This window comes from Coloeus monedula (genome assembly GCF_965178545.1).
Source record: "Coloeus monedula genome assembly, chromosome: 10".
NCBI classification, from domain to species: domain Eukaryota; kingdom Metazoa; phylum Chordata; class Aves; order Passeriformes; family Corvidae; genus Coloeus; species Coloeus monedula.
Genome location: NC_138790.1, coordinates 3,426,267 through 3,442,321, shown reverse-complemented (window position 1 = coordinate 3,442,321; position 16,055 = coordinate 3,426,267). Strand labels below are relative to the sequence as shown.

The 16,055-nt window shown below is 47.0% G+C and overlaps 2 protein-coding genes across 4 annotated transcripts in view; one reads left to right on the top strand and one right to left on the bottom strand.

Moving 5' to 3' along the window:
* WDR33 (WD repeat domain 33) overlaps positions 1 to 5,988 on the top strand; it is a 69,005-nt gene extending 63,017 nt beyond the window's left edge. The window contains exons 19-22 of the mRNA XM_082288333.1: positions 1,470 to 1,636; positions 1,767 to 1,859; positions 2,617 to 2,802; positions 5,319 to 5,988. Coding sequence (XP_082144459.1) covers positions 1,470 to 1,636; positions 1,767 to 1,859; positions 2,617 to 2,802; positions 5,319 to 5,548 — 676 coding nt within the window. The 3' untranslated portion in view covers positions 5,549 to 5,988. The remainder of the gene's footprint in view (positions 1 to 1,469; positions 1,637 to 1,766; positions 1,860 to 2,616; positions 2,803 to 5,318) is intronic.
* An 83-nt stretch (positions 5,989 to 6,071) lies between these two features.
* Positions 6,072 to 10,008, bottom strand: SFT2D3 (SFT2 domain containing 3). 3 transcript variants are annotated; one of them, XM_082288335.1, is made up of 3 exons: positions 8,587 to 10,008; positions 8,145 to 8,273; positions 6,100 to 6,209 (listed from the first exon to the last, which is right to left on the bottom strand). In XM_082288335.1, exon 1 carries the CDS (start codon positions 9,953 to 9,955, stop codon positions 9,302 to 9,304), a length of 654 nt encoding a protein of 217 aa, XP_082144461.1. In that variant the 5' UTR covers positions 9,956 to 10,008; the 3' UTR covers positions 6,100 to 6,209; positions 8,145 to 8,273; positions 8,587 to 9,301. The 3 variants fall into 3 exon arrangements, with proteins under 3 accessions (XP_082144460.1, XP_082144461.1, XP_082144462.1); XM_082288336.1 differs by having other exon boundaries at positions 8,145 to 8,268; XM_082288334.1 differs by lacking the exon at positions 8,145 to 8,273 and having other exon boundaries at positions 6,072 to 6,209.
* Between the last annotated feature and the right edge of the window lie 6,047 nt (positions 10,009 to 16,055).

Sequence of the window (16,055 nt, the reverse complement as noted above, 5' to 3'; positions counted from 1 at the left end):
TAAATGGTTCATGGTCCATACACAGCACTCCTCCATCCACTGTTGTACCTATACAGGCACAGCAGCCTCCTCTCTGTATTGTGTTTGTTTTCTGGGAGGTGGAGACAGACCTATTGTTTTTTATTAAAAACAATGTAAAAGTTTAAAAACATTGTATTGTGTTATGACTACTGTTAAAATATTTAAATTTGTAATTAAAAGGTTAATGTTGTTAAAATTCTAAATAAAAGTATCTAAAGTTTTGCTTGTAATAGGATGCACTGTGTCGTTAATGAGCTGGGGAAGGGGATGCTGCACACAGCCAACACCATGGGAATATTGTGGTGCTCCCAGTCTGGCCAGTATGGAACTGGGAACAGCGGGGAGGTGGGAGGCATCTGTGACTGGGCAAGGAGTGCTCCACACTGTGTGCTGGCACTGAGGGTGGGCAGAGTAGCGTGGGGTGGCATGGTGGGGACTCGGCACCATGTGCCTGCACCACCTGAACACCTCAGCTGGGCTGTGACTGAGACAAGCGTCCTTTGGAGCGCAGTCCTCACAGAGCAGGGCTGTGCTTGGCAAACGCTCCAGGTGCTTAAAGTGCTTATGGCAGGAACAAAGCTACTAGTTATTCACACAGCCAGCTGCAGGCTTACCTGACGTGGCACTGACAGCTCAGGAAGAGCCATTCTCCTCTTTGAAGAGCTGTCCAAGTCCCCCAGTGCGGCGCTGGAGGAGCTGTACTCAGTTAAGATGCAGTGCAGAAGCCAATCGTACCAAATTCCTGGAGATGCCACTGGTACTTACTAGACAGCAATTATCAACTTCAGTGTCATAATTACATTTTGCAACACAAAATTCATTACTGCTCTTCAGGTTGCAGAATGCCACTGTGCACTGTTCAGCCATCACTGTGCCTACAGATCCAAGGGCAATCTAAATGCATTTGCTAAAACTGTAAACTTTGAAGAATGGAATGAAAAGGAGAATTGTCTGGCAAAAGAATCATAGAATTAATAGGAATGAGATCCTGTAATGTTTTGTTATAGCCATGACTCTCATTGCTTCTATGTTTTCAGTTTGTTTTATCATGGAAATGGAATGGAAAAAAAGAGAAGGGGAATCTAAGACCATCAGAGTTAAGGGGAATTCACTTATACTTTTCCTTGCCTTACCTCACCTTATATCTATCATCACTCATCAATTGTTTTTCCCACCTTTTCATTAAATGAATGCAGTATGTTTAACAATCTTTTTCTTGTATGAAAAGCCAACATAATCAGTGGAAGGAAATATGAGAGGAAAATTACAAAGCTTACTATCAAAGTGCTCAAAGGCAGAAATGAGCACTTTCCCACCTACAAATCCTGTTCTAGTAACTGTATGTGCTGCAGCATTAAGTGAAACAGTTCAGAAATTAGTTGATAATTAAACTGAAACTGACTCAATTATGCCTAAAAACCACATTTGTATCATGTTCTTTCTTGTAGCTTCCGAAGAGGAGGACCCTCGAGACACGAGGGCCGGGGACCCAGGGGCAGAGATGGCTTTCCTGGCCCTGAAGATTTTGGGCCAGATGATGCTTTTGACTCTCCAGATGAAAACTCCAGAGGAAGGGACCATGGTGCTCGGGGGCGAGGTCGAGGTGCTCTAAGAGGTGAGGGGACCGTTCTTCCACACAGAAATGCAAGGATGAGGAAGGAAAGGCATTTCTTGGGCAGATGACATTATTTTCATGAATACAATGTCTCTTCTCACTCCTGTTCCCTGCTTCTCTTACTGCTCAGGAGCTCGGAAGGGTTTGCTTCCTACTCCAGATGAATTTCCACGCTTTGAAGGAGGGCGGAAACCAGAATCCTGGGATGGAAACAGAGAACCAGGTAAAACCTTTGGTGAGGTTTGTAGACTTCTACAATAGAATCACTTAAAAAAATATTTTAAAAATCATGTCTTTTTCCTGTACCTCATATGTTTGTTACCGGTATTTTACCAGGAGAAAAGCCAAATGCAGTTCTATGGTCTTTTAAATTTAGGAAAAAAGAACTATACAGAATTTACCTGGCTCTAAATACAACTGTCCTACTGAACAAAAGGGATTGTGGCCTCAAAGCCTTGATTTTCAGTTGCGTTCTTGTACAGTCCCGAACTGCCCGGGCAGTTGTCACCTCTGCATGACTGAATCACATGTCATGGGGGTTTTTTTAAGAAGTATATTAATGCCAACAGTAATCCTTCTCTTGGTTGATATCTTTTCAGCTGTAATGTCTGACAGCTTATATCAGCATTTGTGTTACTAGAGGCAACCCCATATGGGGCAAGACAGAGCTGTAGAATGGAAAAAAAAGCACAAACAACACATGAAAAAATGAAGATGTGATTGTCTCTAAAATATATGAAAGTATTTTATACTGAAAAGAACACTTTACATCTGCCACACTTTTCTTTCCCATCATCTTTAAAATCTGTTTTACCTTTAGCTTTTTTACTAAAAAATGGGACAGAGGAGAAGCTTTACATAATTTTAACTTCAAAATGGGTGCCAAATAGTGTGGGCAGTTTGTAAATTTAAGTGGCTGCCTCCAAAAATGAGGAATAATGATCCAATGAACATTACTTATCCTTTGTTTTCATGCACAGGTCCTCGTCCAGATCACCCTCCTCACGATGGGCACTCTCCAGCCAACAGAGAACGTTCTTCTTCACTCCAGGGCATGGACATGGCCTCACTGCCACCACGGAAACGTCCCTGGCACGATGGACCGGGAACCTCTGACCACAGAGACATGGATGCTCCAGGTGGACCTCCAGAGGAGAGGGGCAAAGGTAAAAAGCCCCTTTGATTGAAACCCTTAAGTAATACTGGCATGTGTTTTCAGCATTAGGTTTATCCAGAACTTCTCTGTTCAGAAGGGCTGAAGCTGAGCTGGTAAATATCTGGTTTTACCAGCTGGGAAGTTAAAGACCAGTCTTACAGGAACATAAGAACAGAGGGATTTTTGAACACCAAATCCAAATCTTGTCTCCAGTGTAACAGAATCCCCTTCTTTACTGCCCTGTTCAAAAGCAGTTAGTTTTTGCTTCCCTGTTACTCCAGCTGGAAAACTCATTAAGACCATTTTTTTTCTCATTTTCAGAATAGATACTTGTTAATATTCATGCTTGTGATGTTATCCTTTAACTCAAATAGAAGAACATTGATCCTGTGTAGTGATATGTCTCTGAAGAGTTCTCTAAACCTATGAAGATCTGTAGTTTGGGACCTTGCTAAAATATTATTTTTATATTTCATGGCTTTTTAGTTACCTTTTGTGTACTTCTCTAATTGCTTTAAGACTCATATAGACTTCTGATATACACAACATCCATGGACAGACCTCTAAAACTTAATTGCAGTAGACTGTGCTTTAAAAAACGAGGGAAAAAGTTTTTCTCTTGATTTATGCTTATCATTCACTAATTTAACTTGATGTCTTGTGTTGTAATTAAATTGAATGTTGGTTCCTGTTATTTCTGAATGCCACTCTGATTGCACTGAACTCCACCACTTCCAGCCTGAACCAGCTCTTCTCCAAGTCAGAGCTCTGATCTATTTATTCTTTCTAGAAGTTGTATCTTTCACTATCCTTGTTACTCTGTATGTGCTATTTTGAGTTTTAAATTATCCTTTCCTAAATTAAATGAGGTAACCAGGAATTGCACACACTATTTAAGATACGGTGTAACCATGGATTTCTACAGTTCTCTTGGATTTGTTCCACTTTCTCCATTCTTTCCCAATAGTTCCTGGTGTTACAGTTTCCTCTAAGTGGTCACATGCTACTGTAACCCACAAAACACATTCTTCTGGAGTCAGTAGCTGGTTCAGAGCCTTTTGCTGGGTTTGGCACTTCCACCATCCTACTAGTGTCACACCAGTTCTTGATCCTATTTCTTACAAATCTCAGGACTTCTGTTCTCTTTTGTAAATATTGTCTTTCTTTAATGTCCTCACATTGACTACCCACTGTCAGGTAGTGACCAGTGACAAAGGTCCTTCTCATTTGCTTCCAGTTAGACTGCACAGCTTTGTCTCTGATGCCACTGAATCCCATCCCTCTTCCCTTACCATTGTTCTGAAGCTCATTCAGTTTTAACTCCGTGTCACTCCTCCTCTGTGTGGACTCTGTTCCCAGTGTAGCATTAACAGCAGGTTTTATCATTCCTTCACTGATGTTTTGAATAAAACTCTGCTGATAAACTTCTCTATCAGTATTTTTCCTTCCATATTCATCTGCTGTATTTCTCAATTTAGCCAGCATCTATCAAATCTGTAAGGATTCCTTCTCCAGCTTCAGTAATGATTGTGATAACTCTCTCAGATTCTTTATTGAAGTCAAAACAATGGTTGTCCAGGCACAAGAAGTGTGGTAATTAACTCATCATGTGCTAAACAAAGTTTAGAATGATGGCAGAAAGCCTGATAAACAAACAATGAACAATACTTTTTCATATGTGGGCTATGTCACCTTCAGTTGTATTGGTAAAGTCATTCGAAGATTAAAACTTCATTAATGTTTCTGTGAAACAATTTGGTGACTGTTTTACATGGAACCAACCAAAGTCAACAAAAATCACTCTTGCTAAAGTGCAGCAAAAATATCTGAATTTAGCTGTAGTATGTGTCCATAAAACAAGGTTACCACTGATTTTGTTTTTTCAAAATACTGCTTCTCATTTTAGGCTAATGAATTGGGTTGGGTTTTTTTTAATGTTCTTTTACATATCAAAACCAAAAAGGTATGTGAGAATTAGGAAATTCTATTCCTGGCAGTAAGAGCTTGAGTAGTTTTTGTTCCTGGTTAGTAGTAAAATAAAGCATTTTTCCATTATTTTTAGCAAAAAATGGAATGAAACAGTAATGTAACTCATGATCTTCACCATCAGCCTCAACTGTATCAATCTGTCAACAGTGCAATTTCGTTGTTTAGGATTAAAAAAAAGTATTATGCAATAAAAACAGAGAGAACCACAGATAGTGGCTCTTAAAGGACAAGAACTGGCAGTGTGGAGAACAAGCTATCACTATTCTGATTTCAGTCCAGTGACTGCTGACGGTATCAATTGTAAGCTCCTTTAATTCCCAAGGAATTGCTTGATTGTTGTCTATCTTCTGAACTGTAAAGGAGACACTAAATCTGTGTAAGAAAATTGTATTGAGGGAGGAGGTATAAAATTGCAGGTCTCAGCTACAGCTGGTTGGTGAATGGTAACACCACAGCAGAACCAGCTCAATACACGGCGTGTCTGAGAAGGGACACGGCTCAGACTGACACCAGTAACTGGTTGTGCTTCCTTTGTAGGACGAGGAAATTCAGGACCTTCCCAGAGAGCGCCAAAATCTGGGAGGTCCAGTTCTCTGGATGGAGACCACCACGATGGATTCCACAGAGATGAAGCCTTTGGCGGAGGCCCCGGGGGAGTCAATAACCCCTCTCGAGGAGGAAGGAGCGGCAGTAATTGGGGAAGAGGAAATAACATGAACTCTGGCCAGTCACGGAGAGGAGGATCTCGGGGTGGAAGAGGCCGATAGAAGAGGCTTTGACTGGGTCATGCCCAGTCCTTGTGGGACAATATTTAAATAGACTGCTACTCTGGACTCAGTCACCTGCAATGCCACGAACCTGGATTCTTAACTGGGATAACTGAATGTGCATTAGTTCCTAACAAGGGTCTTTCTTTTCCTAAATCAGTCATTTGCCTCTAGCTGCAGTATTGTAGCTAGCTTTGTTTTGTTCTTTCCCCTCCCATTTCCCTCACTTTCTTGTTTTGTCAAGAGCTGGAATTTCTTTTTAAGTATTGTGGAACATGGAGCATCTCCACAGATTTCAGTTCACCTCCAGACAGAAACTTGTTTCTATATGTACAGTTTGTCAAAGAGTTACGTTGGTTTTGTATGAATACAGAATGTAATTTGCGCAAAAATTAACAAAAAATCAACAGTGTGTGATTCTTTACTCACCTATTACTATAGAGGGTTGTATTTAGGCAAAGTTGCATTTCAGATGGAGCAACACTACTACCTCCTGAAATCTCAGCCATTTAAAATACTGAGAGCCGATTCCTAGTTTTGGTTTATCATGTATAGAGAAGTTTCATTTTCACCTTTGGCCACAGCTGTCTACCGAATACAATGGTGCTGACATTAAAATTCCGAAATGCAGGCAATCACCGCTGCTTGCTAGTCTGCCATCCTGAAACAGAAAAAGTGGAACAGCTTTTAGAACAAGTTGTCAAAGACATAGTGTGAGTTGCATAACCTGGATCACAAGACAGACATCACGGCAAATATTGTTCTACACTTCACCTAGGCGAGTCCCGGATTTTTGTTCAAAACAGCATCTGTTTATAGAAATTGAGGAGGAAAGTTCAGCAGCTTGATTGGTATGTTTTACAGCAGCTGTGTGACACATTGTTTAAAGCTATGGGTGTTCAGCAGAGTCTGGTGCATTAATTGCTGAAGTGCAATTCATTGCTTCCATAATAACATTTTTTTAAGTGTCTTTTTCTTTAGGATATTGTTACCTGGTTTTACTAAAGGAGGGAAATGAGGAGGAGGGGTTATTCCCATTTCCCACATTTCATAATAAAGCTGCTTACAAACCATGAGTTTGTTTTCCCCATAAATCATTCATATTATTCACCTCCAGCCACCATGTTATCAAAAGGCTCTTTTAATACCTAAAGCCTCAGTGAAAATCTTATCACGTAAGTACCTTTTCTACAGATACCTCTCAGGAAGGTCCTGTATTAAAAGTAGAGCATATAATGTATAATGAAAAATGACTACCAGGCTTCCCTCTCTCCTGCCTTGAATTTCAGGTTATAATCAGGACGAGATGATGTAGTTCTAGAGGCTCCTGCAACCCAGGAACACATGGCAGCTGTTGCATCTTCTCACACAGTCAGGTTTACCAAAGACTGGCTCAAGTCCTGATGTCCCATCTTACTTAAAGACATCAAAGCACAGACGCTTAAATTTTTCTCTTGGTTCAGTCAGTCACAAGTACAGTTTGTTACTTAGTTTTTAACTTGAAAATTGTAACAGATCATTAGCCTATAAAATCCTTGCCATGGGGCTCCAGAGAGACAGAATGGTCTTAAAGGAATTAACTAGAAACAGCTGAGATGCATCTGGTATGACACACTTTTCTCCCTTGAGAAAACAATGCTCTTTAGCTCTATCTGAGGGACTTTGGGTGTATGCCTGGGAGTTAGGATTTGTCCTGAAGTTTTCATGATAAATACTAATGATTTAATCATTGGCAAAGAGGAAAGCTTGCCCTCTTTTATTTTTTAGCAAGCCCTATATATGTTTAAGGGGCTAAAAGAGGTCTAATACTTAGAATATATGAGTTAGAGGATGAGCTTTAGGCTTTAATTAAACCACAGTCCGCTACCAAAACAAGTTAGAGTGTACCTAGCAAGAGAAAACACAACTTTATCTAGACAACTTGTATTTCCTCTGATGATTGGTTAATTCCTTAAACTATTATGGTACTTGGTGTTAAGTAATATTCTTCAAGGGGCAGCTTTTTAAATGGAGTTTTGAAGTATTTCACAATCATATGCTCAAAAAGTCCTAAGAAGATCTGATAATCTTAGAAGGTAACAGCATAGCAGAAGAGACAGAAGCAGCTTCCCGGTCTGTGATACCATGATACCCACTATTGCTGGCAAATGGGCACAATTATTTAATGGGAATATACTTCTGTATTCCTCAGGTCATGTTCTTTTACCAGTGCTGCACATAGGGTCTTATGCTCTACCTGTCAGTGTAGAGGCTGTCTCAGATTTAATTTTATTCTGCTGTTACAAATAAAATTAATTTTAAATACTGTAACTTAGAAATTGTAAAAAGAAGAGAGCTAATTTAATGCTATTCTGATAGCTCTGACCTACATTCTTAATGGAAAAACGTGACCATTAGTGAAATGTCTATACTGACAAGTGGACACAAATAGTTTTATTAAAGCAATCTATGTACACTTAAAGTACCCCCTTTAACAATTTCAGTTTCATTCAGAAAAGTATTTGGTGAATATGTTAAAACTAAATAGTTATAACAGGTAAGTACTGCAGTGGCTTTATTTTCTCCGTGAGGCACAAATGCTCAGTGAGATACTCACTTGGAGCTCTGTGCAGGTGAGGCCCTGTTGTCCCATTTCCTTGCAGCAGTCCAGCACATGGCCCAAACTGGAGCACCCAGCTCTGTCAGCCTGAATTCAGCACCCTCGTAAGGCAGCTCAGCTTCTGCACTGAAGCAGAGCTCCAGTTACTTGCAAATCTATTTCTGAAGGTCAGGCTGTGACAAGTAAGCAACTCCTGCCCAAGTTCAGAGAGCAATATGTATACACAAAAGTAAGGTTCTAAGAGCTGAAGCTACCCTTTTAAAGCCCGAGGATTTGGTCCCTTACAGCAGCTGTAAGGCAGCAGTACCTGCCAATGCCAATGCTCTTAACTAACATTAGCACCTTGCATCCTCTCATCATCATGCAGGAACACCCCCTCCCCTTATAATTATGGGCAGTGTTTGTGACCCACAGCCCCAGGAAAGTTTGTTTCACTTACTGGATGGTTATTTTAAAGCTGCTTTTTAGAGAGAAATGCAGGTCAGTGGCCACAGTCTTCATATTCACCACTGGTTTGAGGTGACAGCAAAACCAGTGTGTGTTCATAGTGTAGGGGTCAGCACAAAAATGAGGTAATACCAGTTAATTTTTGAATGTTCTCCCCCAGACTCGATCACATTTTGCTAAATCATCTTCGTGTTTCAGCATCCGTCAGCCTTGCGCACCTCAGCTGCTCCTCCGTAACGGCCGAGTCCGTAATTACACCGCATCGGCTCCGATCTCACGGTCTGAAGCAGCTGCTGCAGCAGCCACATGGTCCCATCCTGGAGGTAGCGAGTAGGATGCTGCCAGCTCCCTCCCAGAGGTGGAGCGATGCGACAGCACGGCAATGGAGCCGACAGTGCGGCAAGGCAAATAACGAGCTCGGGGGCGGCTCGGCAGGCTGACACCCGCACACGGCCACGTTCAGCTCGGAGTCACCGCGGCCGCTCCGCGCTGCCCGGCCGCCGCTGCTGCTGCTGCTGCTCGAGCACTGCCGAGAAAAACGTGACGGGCCGCGGAGGAAGCGAAGAGAAGCGGCGTCCCCCGTCTCGGAGTCGGCTGGCTACAGCGCGAGGCTCTCAGTCCGTGTGCGAGGGACTCCCCCGGGAACGCGGCCGGTCCTCCCCCGGTGCGGCCGCAGAGCCAGGCTCACCGCGGAGCCCAGGCCGGTCTCACAGGGGTAGTGTCTTGCCTCGGCCGCACACCGCGGCGCGGAGCAGCCCGGCCAGGCGGCGCAGGCCGGCGGCACCGCCGGGCAGCGCGGCCAGGAGTGCGGCGGCGGCGATGCCGAGCTGCGCGGCGGCGCCCAGCGCCGTCAGCGCGGTGCTGCGCAGCGCCAGCGCGGCGTACAGCGTCCCGAAGAGCGCCCCGAGGTACAGCAGCGCGCCTCGGCCGGGCTCCCGCAGCAGCCGGGCGGGCCCGCGCAGGAGCGCGGCAGCGCCCAGCGCACAGAGCGAGCCGAGTGACCAGAGCAGCGCGAACTTGCGGGCGCGCAGCAGCAGCAGCGGCACGCACAGCCCAGCCAGCCCGAAGCACAGCGCGGCCAGAAGCACGCACAGCCCACTGCCCGCCAGCCGCTGCCAGCGCGACAGCCCAAACAGCCACGGGTCCTCCTCTCCCGCCCAAGGCCACACCGGAGCGCCCGGGGGAGTGCCCGACGGGAACGGGTTCAGCGCGCCCAGCCAGGCCCGCAGCCCGCCGCGGTCCCCCGCCTCCTCCTGCGAGCCGCCGGCGGCCGGCGGTGCGGGGACCGCGCTGGGGCCGGTAGCAGTAGCAGCCTTGGACTGCGCGAGGTACTCGTGCAGTTGCCGGCCCAGATCCGCCATGGCGGGGATGGCACCGGCACCGGGCGCTACCACACTGCCTCCGCCCACCCCTGCGCCGCCATTTTCCCGGGCAGAAGCCACATCCGGGGCACGGCCGAACAGGCGGCCACAGGCCGGGCGTAGGAGGGTGCGCATGCGCCGGGGATCGTGAGGCGCAGGCGCGTGCGCGGGGATCGTGAGGGTTGTGGCAGCTGAAGAGGGATGGGGCTGTGCGGGGATCATCCTGCGGGGCTTGTGAGGGCTGTGAGGTCTGGGAGAACTGAGAGGACTGTGGGGGCAAGGAGATCTTTGAGGGCTGTGGCGGCTGGGAAAACTGTGGAGACTGCGAGGGCTCTGCGGTATGAGGGCTGTGCGTGATATGGGGCTGTGAGGGCTATGTGGGATGTCTAGGGCTACGGGGTCCCTGAGGGCTGTGTCGGCTGTGAAGGGCTATGGGCTCTGTGAGGGCTAGAGGACTATGAGGGCTTTGAGGTCGATGGAGGCTGTGAGGGATGACTGGCCTGAGGGGTCTCTGAGGTCTTTGGGGGCTCTGAGGGCTATGGGGCTGTGGGGGCTTAGAGTGATACTGGGGCTGAGGGGGTCGGGGGGCTAAAGCAGCTTAAGCAGCCTGTGTGGGCTGTGATGGCTGAGAGGGCTATGAAGGCTCTTAGGGCTGGGGGGCTCTGAGAGCTGCAGAGGCTTTGAAGTCTGTGGGGGCTGTGAAGGCTCTGAGGTGTTTGAGGGCTTTAAGAGCTGTCGGGGGTGTGAGGGCTTTCATAGCTGTGGGGTCTGTTAGAGCTGAGAGGCCTGTGAGGGATACAGGGGCTGTGGGTGCTATGAGGGCCATGAGGTCTGTGGTGACTCAGAGGGCTGTGGGGTCTGTGAAGGCTGTGAGGGCTACAGGGGCTTGGAGGGTAATGGAGTTTGTGAGGTCTTAGACAGCTAAAGGGGCTTAGACAGCTAAAGGGGCTTAGATAGCTATGGGAGCTGTGAAATCTTCCAGTGCTCTGAGGGGTTTGTGGTCTGTGCAGGGTTATTGGGTCTGTGAGAGCTATGGCATCTCTCAGGGCTCACCTGGCTATGGGGTCTGTGTGAGCTGAGAGGGCTACGAGGGCTATGGAAGCTGTGAGGTCTTATGAGGGCTCTGGTGGCTGTGAGAGCTGTGAGGAGTTTGAGGATTGTGAGGGCAGTTGTGGAGCCTGTAGGGTCCTCAGTGAGGACTGAGATGGCTCTGTGGTGTCTGAGGGCTCTCCTGGCTGTGAGATCTGCTAGTGTGGAATGCCTGGCATCTTAACCGAGATTAGAACAAGAGAATGTTGACCTTAAAGGCTCTGCCAATTGTGTGTTTGCTGGGGATGCTGTGAGAAATTACTTCAGTGGAAACCCACCATGTGTGCAACTTACTGTGGCTGAAGACAGTCATGTGAATGGAATGCTTGAGACATGTTTTGTGTTACAAAATTAGCAGAGATTCTGGGGTCCAATTAGAGTGCCGTTGTTTTTCTGTAATGGACTAATAAAAAGGAGCTCACATGAGAAAGCGAAAAAAGGAAAAAGAAAAACAACACCTGTGGAGCTCAGAAACTACGACATTGTATCAGTGTGCTTTCATCACCGACACTCAGATTTTTTCTTTACATTTAGATTTTTTCTTTTCATTTGATCTCATCACCAACATGTTAGAGCTGAGAGGGCTGTGAGAGCTATGAGGTCTTGGAGGGGTATAGCATCTCTGTGGGCTCTTAGGGCTCTCAGGGCTTTTTTGAAGGCTATGGGGCTGTGTGGTCTGAGTGCCATGGGGGCTATGAGTTCTGTGGTGGCAGTGTTGGCTATTGGGCTTTGAGCAATATGAGGGCTATGGGGTCTGTGAGGTCAGTGGTGTCTGTAAGGGTGGAGCTGGCTGTGGGGGCTGTGAGAACTCTAGGGGCTGAGAGGGGTCTGTAATGTATGATGTCTCTGAGGGCTGTAGTGTCAGTGAGGGCTGTGGGGGGTGTGAGCTCTGTGGTAGTTATGGGCTCTGAGGGCTCGTGAGTTTGTGAGAGCTGTGGGGTCTGTGAGGGCTGTCTGGGCGCCTGTGGGCCTTGGAGGGGCTTGGAGGGCTGTGGGGTCTGTCATGTCCTTCAAGGCTGTGAGGGCTATGGAGGCTCTGGGGGCAGTGGGACCTAGATGGCTGTTGGGGTTCTGTGGGCTCTGAGTGCTATAGGGGCCTGAAAGGCTATGGGATCTGTGGGGTCTTTCAGTACTCTTAGGGCTTTGGGGGCTGTGAGGTTTCCAGGGGCTCTGACAGATAGATGGGGTGGGAGGGCTGAGATAATTGTTGGGGCCCTGGGGTCTGGGAGGGCTAGAGGTGCTCTGGGCCTTGTGGTCTGTAAGTGCTATGGGGGCCATGAGGTCTGAGGTGACTGTGAGGGCTATGGGGCCTTTTAGAGCTATCTGGTCTGTGAGGGCAGTGGGGTCTGTGAGGACTGAGAAAGCTCTGGGGGCTGTGAGGGCTGTGGTGGCTGTGATGGCTGTAGGGGGCTTGGAGTGCTATGGGGGCTGTGAGGACTAATGGGGGATCTGTGAGGACTCTGAGGGGGTATGGGATCTCTGTGAGGGCATTGACCGAACAGGAATGATCGACAGGTAGAATAAGCCGGTCAGTGACTGACAGGCTGGAATAAAAGTGATTGACAGGTGGGATCAGCCCAGGAGATGGATTGACAGGTGGTACTAAGAGTAATTGAGATGTGGAGTCATCCACTCAGAGTGATTGATAGGCAGGGCCAAGAGTGATGGGGGTGGGGGTCAGCCTCCCAGGATCAACAGGCAGGGCCATGGGAATGCCTCTCAGCTGCCCTGAGACATTTGGACACTGGGCTGTCCTTCCGGTGGAAAAGATCTGTCCCTTGTGGCCAGGCCTCCATGGCTGAAATTGGAATTCTGCCTCCCAAAATTGTGTACATCCAAGGATTACTCCCAGACAAAAGCTGCCAGACTGACAGGTGTCACTGGCCTTGGCCTCCCAGGGGCTGCTCTCAGCTGCCCCAGAGACACTGGGGCACTGGGTTTTCCTTCCTGTGGAAAAGAGCTGTCCTTTGAGGCCAGGTGCCTGGTGACAGAAGTGGGAATCTGCCTGCTAAAACTATGAACATCTGAGAATTGCTCCCAGACAAAAGCTACCAGGACTGATGGATGTGGCTGGCCTTGGCCTCCTATGGGCCACTTCTCAGCTGCTCATGAGACACTGGGGCTCCAGGCTTTCCTTTCTGTGGAAAAGAGCCATCCTTTTCAGCCTCGTGCCCCTGTCCAAAGTTGGGATTCCACCACCTAAAACTGCAAATGTCCTTGGATTGCTTCCTAGACAAAAGCTGCCAGGGTCTGGTGGGTCTGGCTGGGCTTGGCCTCCCCTTGGAAGTGCACCTGAAACACCGGGGTTATGTGCTTTCCTTACGATGGAAATGAACTGTCATCCTCATCTGGGAGCCTATGAGGGAAATTTCGAATGCACCTCTAAAATTCAATATATCAAAGCGTTAATCTCAGTTGAAAGCTACCAGGACAGATGGGTCTGGCTGGCCTTGGCCTCCTGTGGGCCACCTCTCATCAGCACCTGAAACACTGGGCCTATGCTCTTCCTTCCTATGGGAATGAACTGGTTCTAGAGAAGAAAGAGGCCGTGCTGGAATTCATTTTTCTTTTGCAGCCTATAAACTGCACAGCCAACAGTGAGAGAATTCGTCTTCCTTCCCAGCTCTATGCTGGATCACATTTTTTCAGTGTCGAAGAGCCAGGATCCACAACGGAACCCCTACACCAACTATGCCAGGACAGAAGGGACGTGACCTTTACCTGGGCGCTGTCAGCGCTCATAAAGTGCGCCACACGATGGCGGTGTGTACTTGCGAAAGAAGGAAACGCACCTTTGCCTAGCTCTAAACCACCCGAAGTGCGGATCCGAGTTCAAAACGTCTCTGCTCTCAAATGAACTGTGTCAGGACAGAAGGATTTCACTGATCATCCGTTTCCAAGTACAAATTCTTACTTGCATCACACTCAAAACGAACTCCTCCGTGCTCGTAAATATTTTCTATCTCATGGAGTCCAGCTACAAACTTGAAAACCTCTGGCAAAAGCGTAGCTCACAGAAGTGCCAGCTGAGAAAGTTGTTGCTGGCCAGAACTGCAGCTGCACCCATCAAACTGCAGCACATACCCTGCTGTCTGCACTCTCCTTCTCAGCTCTGTGTACCATCGTAATCCTTCGGTCTCACAGAGTCAGGAGCCAAACCTGAATGGCACCACTGATGGCTCACACACTAAAGGTACCAAGACAAAAAGCTCAACAGCTTGGCTTTTGCATTCCCACTGTAACACTGCAGCAGCTCTAATCCATAGAACTGGAGAGTAGGAAAAGCAATTAAATTCACCAAGCTCACCCAAGGAAGGGAGGAAAGGCAGCACAAGGCAAGGGAGGGGTAGGTAAGTCATGGCAGCAGCAAGGTATGTAAAGTAAGGCAAGAGAGCCATAGAAAGGGAAGGAAAGCAGCTAGGCCTAGTGTTTCAGGTGCACATGACAGGCTACTGAGTAGAGATAAAGACTAGCCTCAGCTTTCTGTTCTGACACCTCTGGTGTAGAAAATCCAAGTGTCATGTGAAAAGGTGAGGCGTTCTTTACTCTTAGTGTGGGGAGATTTACTTGACCCTTAGTGTTTAATTTCTCTGTCAGCTTCCCAGGAAAGCCAAGACCCTTGTTCCTGATCAGTCTGTCAGCATCCTGTTAGGGGTACCCTTCACTGAGCAGTCCTACTGGATCGGAGGGTGGTTTTCTGACTTAGGGAAACACACTAACAGCAGAAGGGAGAGCCCTCAGGAGGTCTTCTCCTTTATTTGAGGGTGTTCCCCACTGCCAGTGACTGCCAGTGCCCAGGAAGGATTCACACTGACAGTTTATGGAATAACACTCTTTGTTAATATAAAATCGTGACAGGTTAAGGTTCGAAGATTGTCAATGGTAGTATCTGAGTGCAAAAATATACTTGAAGGAATATACAGACATGCTCTAATTCCCAATAAAATATTCAGTGTGCATGGAGTATGATTCTTATCCTATATATACCCAATAGATGTCCCTATGGGGGAGAAGACAGGTCCAGCCCATCCACTGATCCCAGCAGTTACAATGGAGTCTTCCTTACTTTTACGCCGTTCTCGACTTATTTGTATTCTATTTCTTTGGATTTAGGTGGAGCTTGAGTGACTCCAGTCATGAATACCTTTCTTACTGATTGGTATAAAATTCTCTCTCTTCGCTTTTAAAGATACAGGCAAAAATAATATAGAGCACATGCCCAGTGAGGGGTGGTCATACCTTGGAGAGAGATAACTTTGGAATGGAGGGGTGAGTTAACACTATTATTGGGCTTTAATGAATCATGTTGATCTAAGGAGAGGAATTTTGCCACAGTTGCTGGCTCAGCTGTAGGACATGTTCCTCTACCTCCCCTGGCTGGCAGGTGGTATGTGGTTTATTAGCTGTAAAGTACCATCATGTAAGGATTTCCACAGAGCCTGGCCAGAGTATCTCCACTCTGCTCCACCCTCCATTGCATCCCCTTAGCAGGTGCGTGTGGAGTCACCATGAAATAGGTTTCAAGTCAGGCCAACCACATTCCATCCAGGGAGCAGCAACTGTGATTTACCCTGTAATTTCCATACCATTGCAACTCCTGTTAAAATGCTAATATACTCAGTTTCCTCTAACTGTACGCCCAGTTACCTGTCCACAGGGTCCCTAGTCATTTGCCCACACCAAGGCATATACAATTTGTGATTGTTGGCTCCAGATTTCTAGGATGGGGTTCAGGAAGTGGAGTGCCTTTCCTTGGGAAGTAAAGGATGTAGTCCTAGTTTTTTCAGAGCAGATGATAAGGTACTGTGGGGAAGTAAACTCCAGCAAGACATTTTGGACTCTCAGAGACTGAAAGGGCATGATGCTATGTAATATAGCTGAGAATGAAAGTGCAGTGCACCTTTTGTGCAGGAGTAATCTTGGACGTATGTAATATTGGAGTTGGTGTCCAGTTTTTGGCTGGGGGTTCCTGAATGTGTGTGGCAGTGCTTTTACATGGGTACACTTAGGC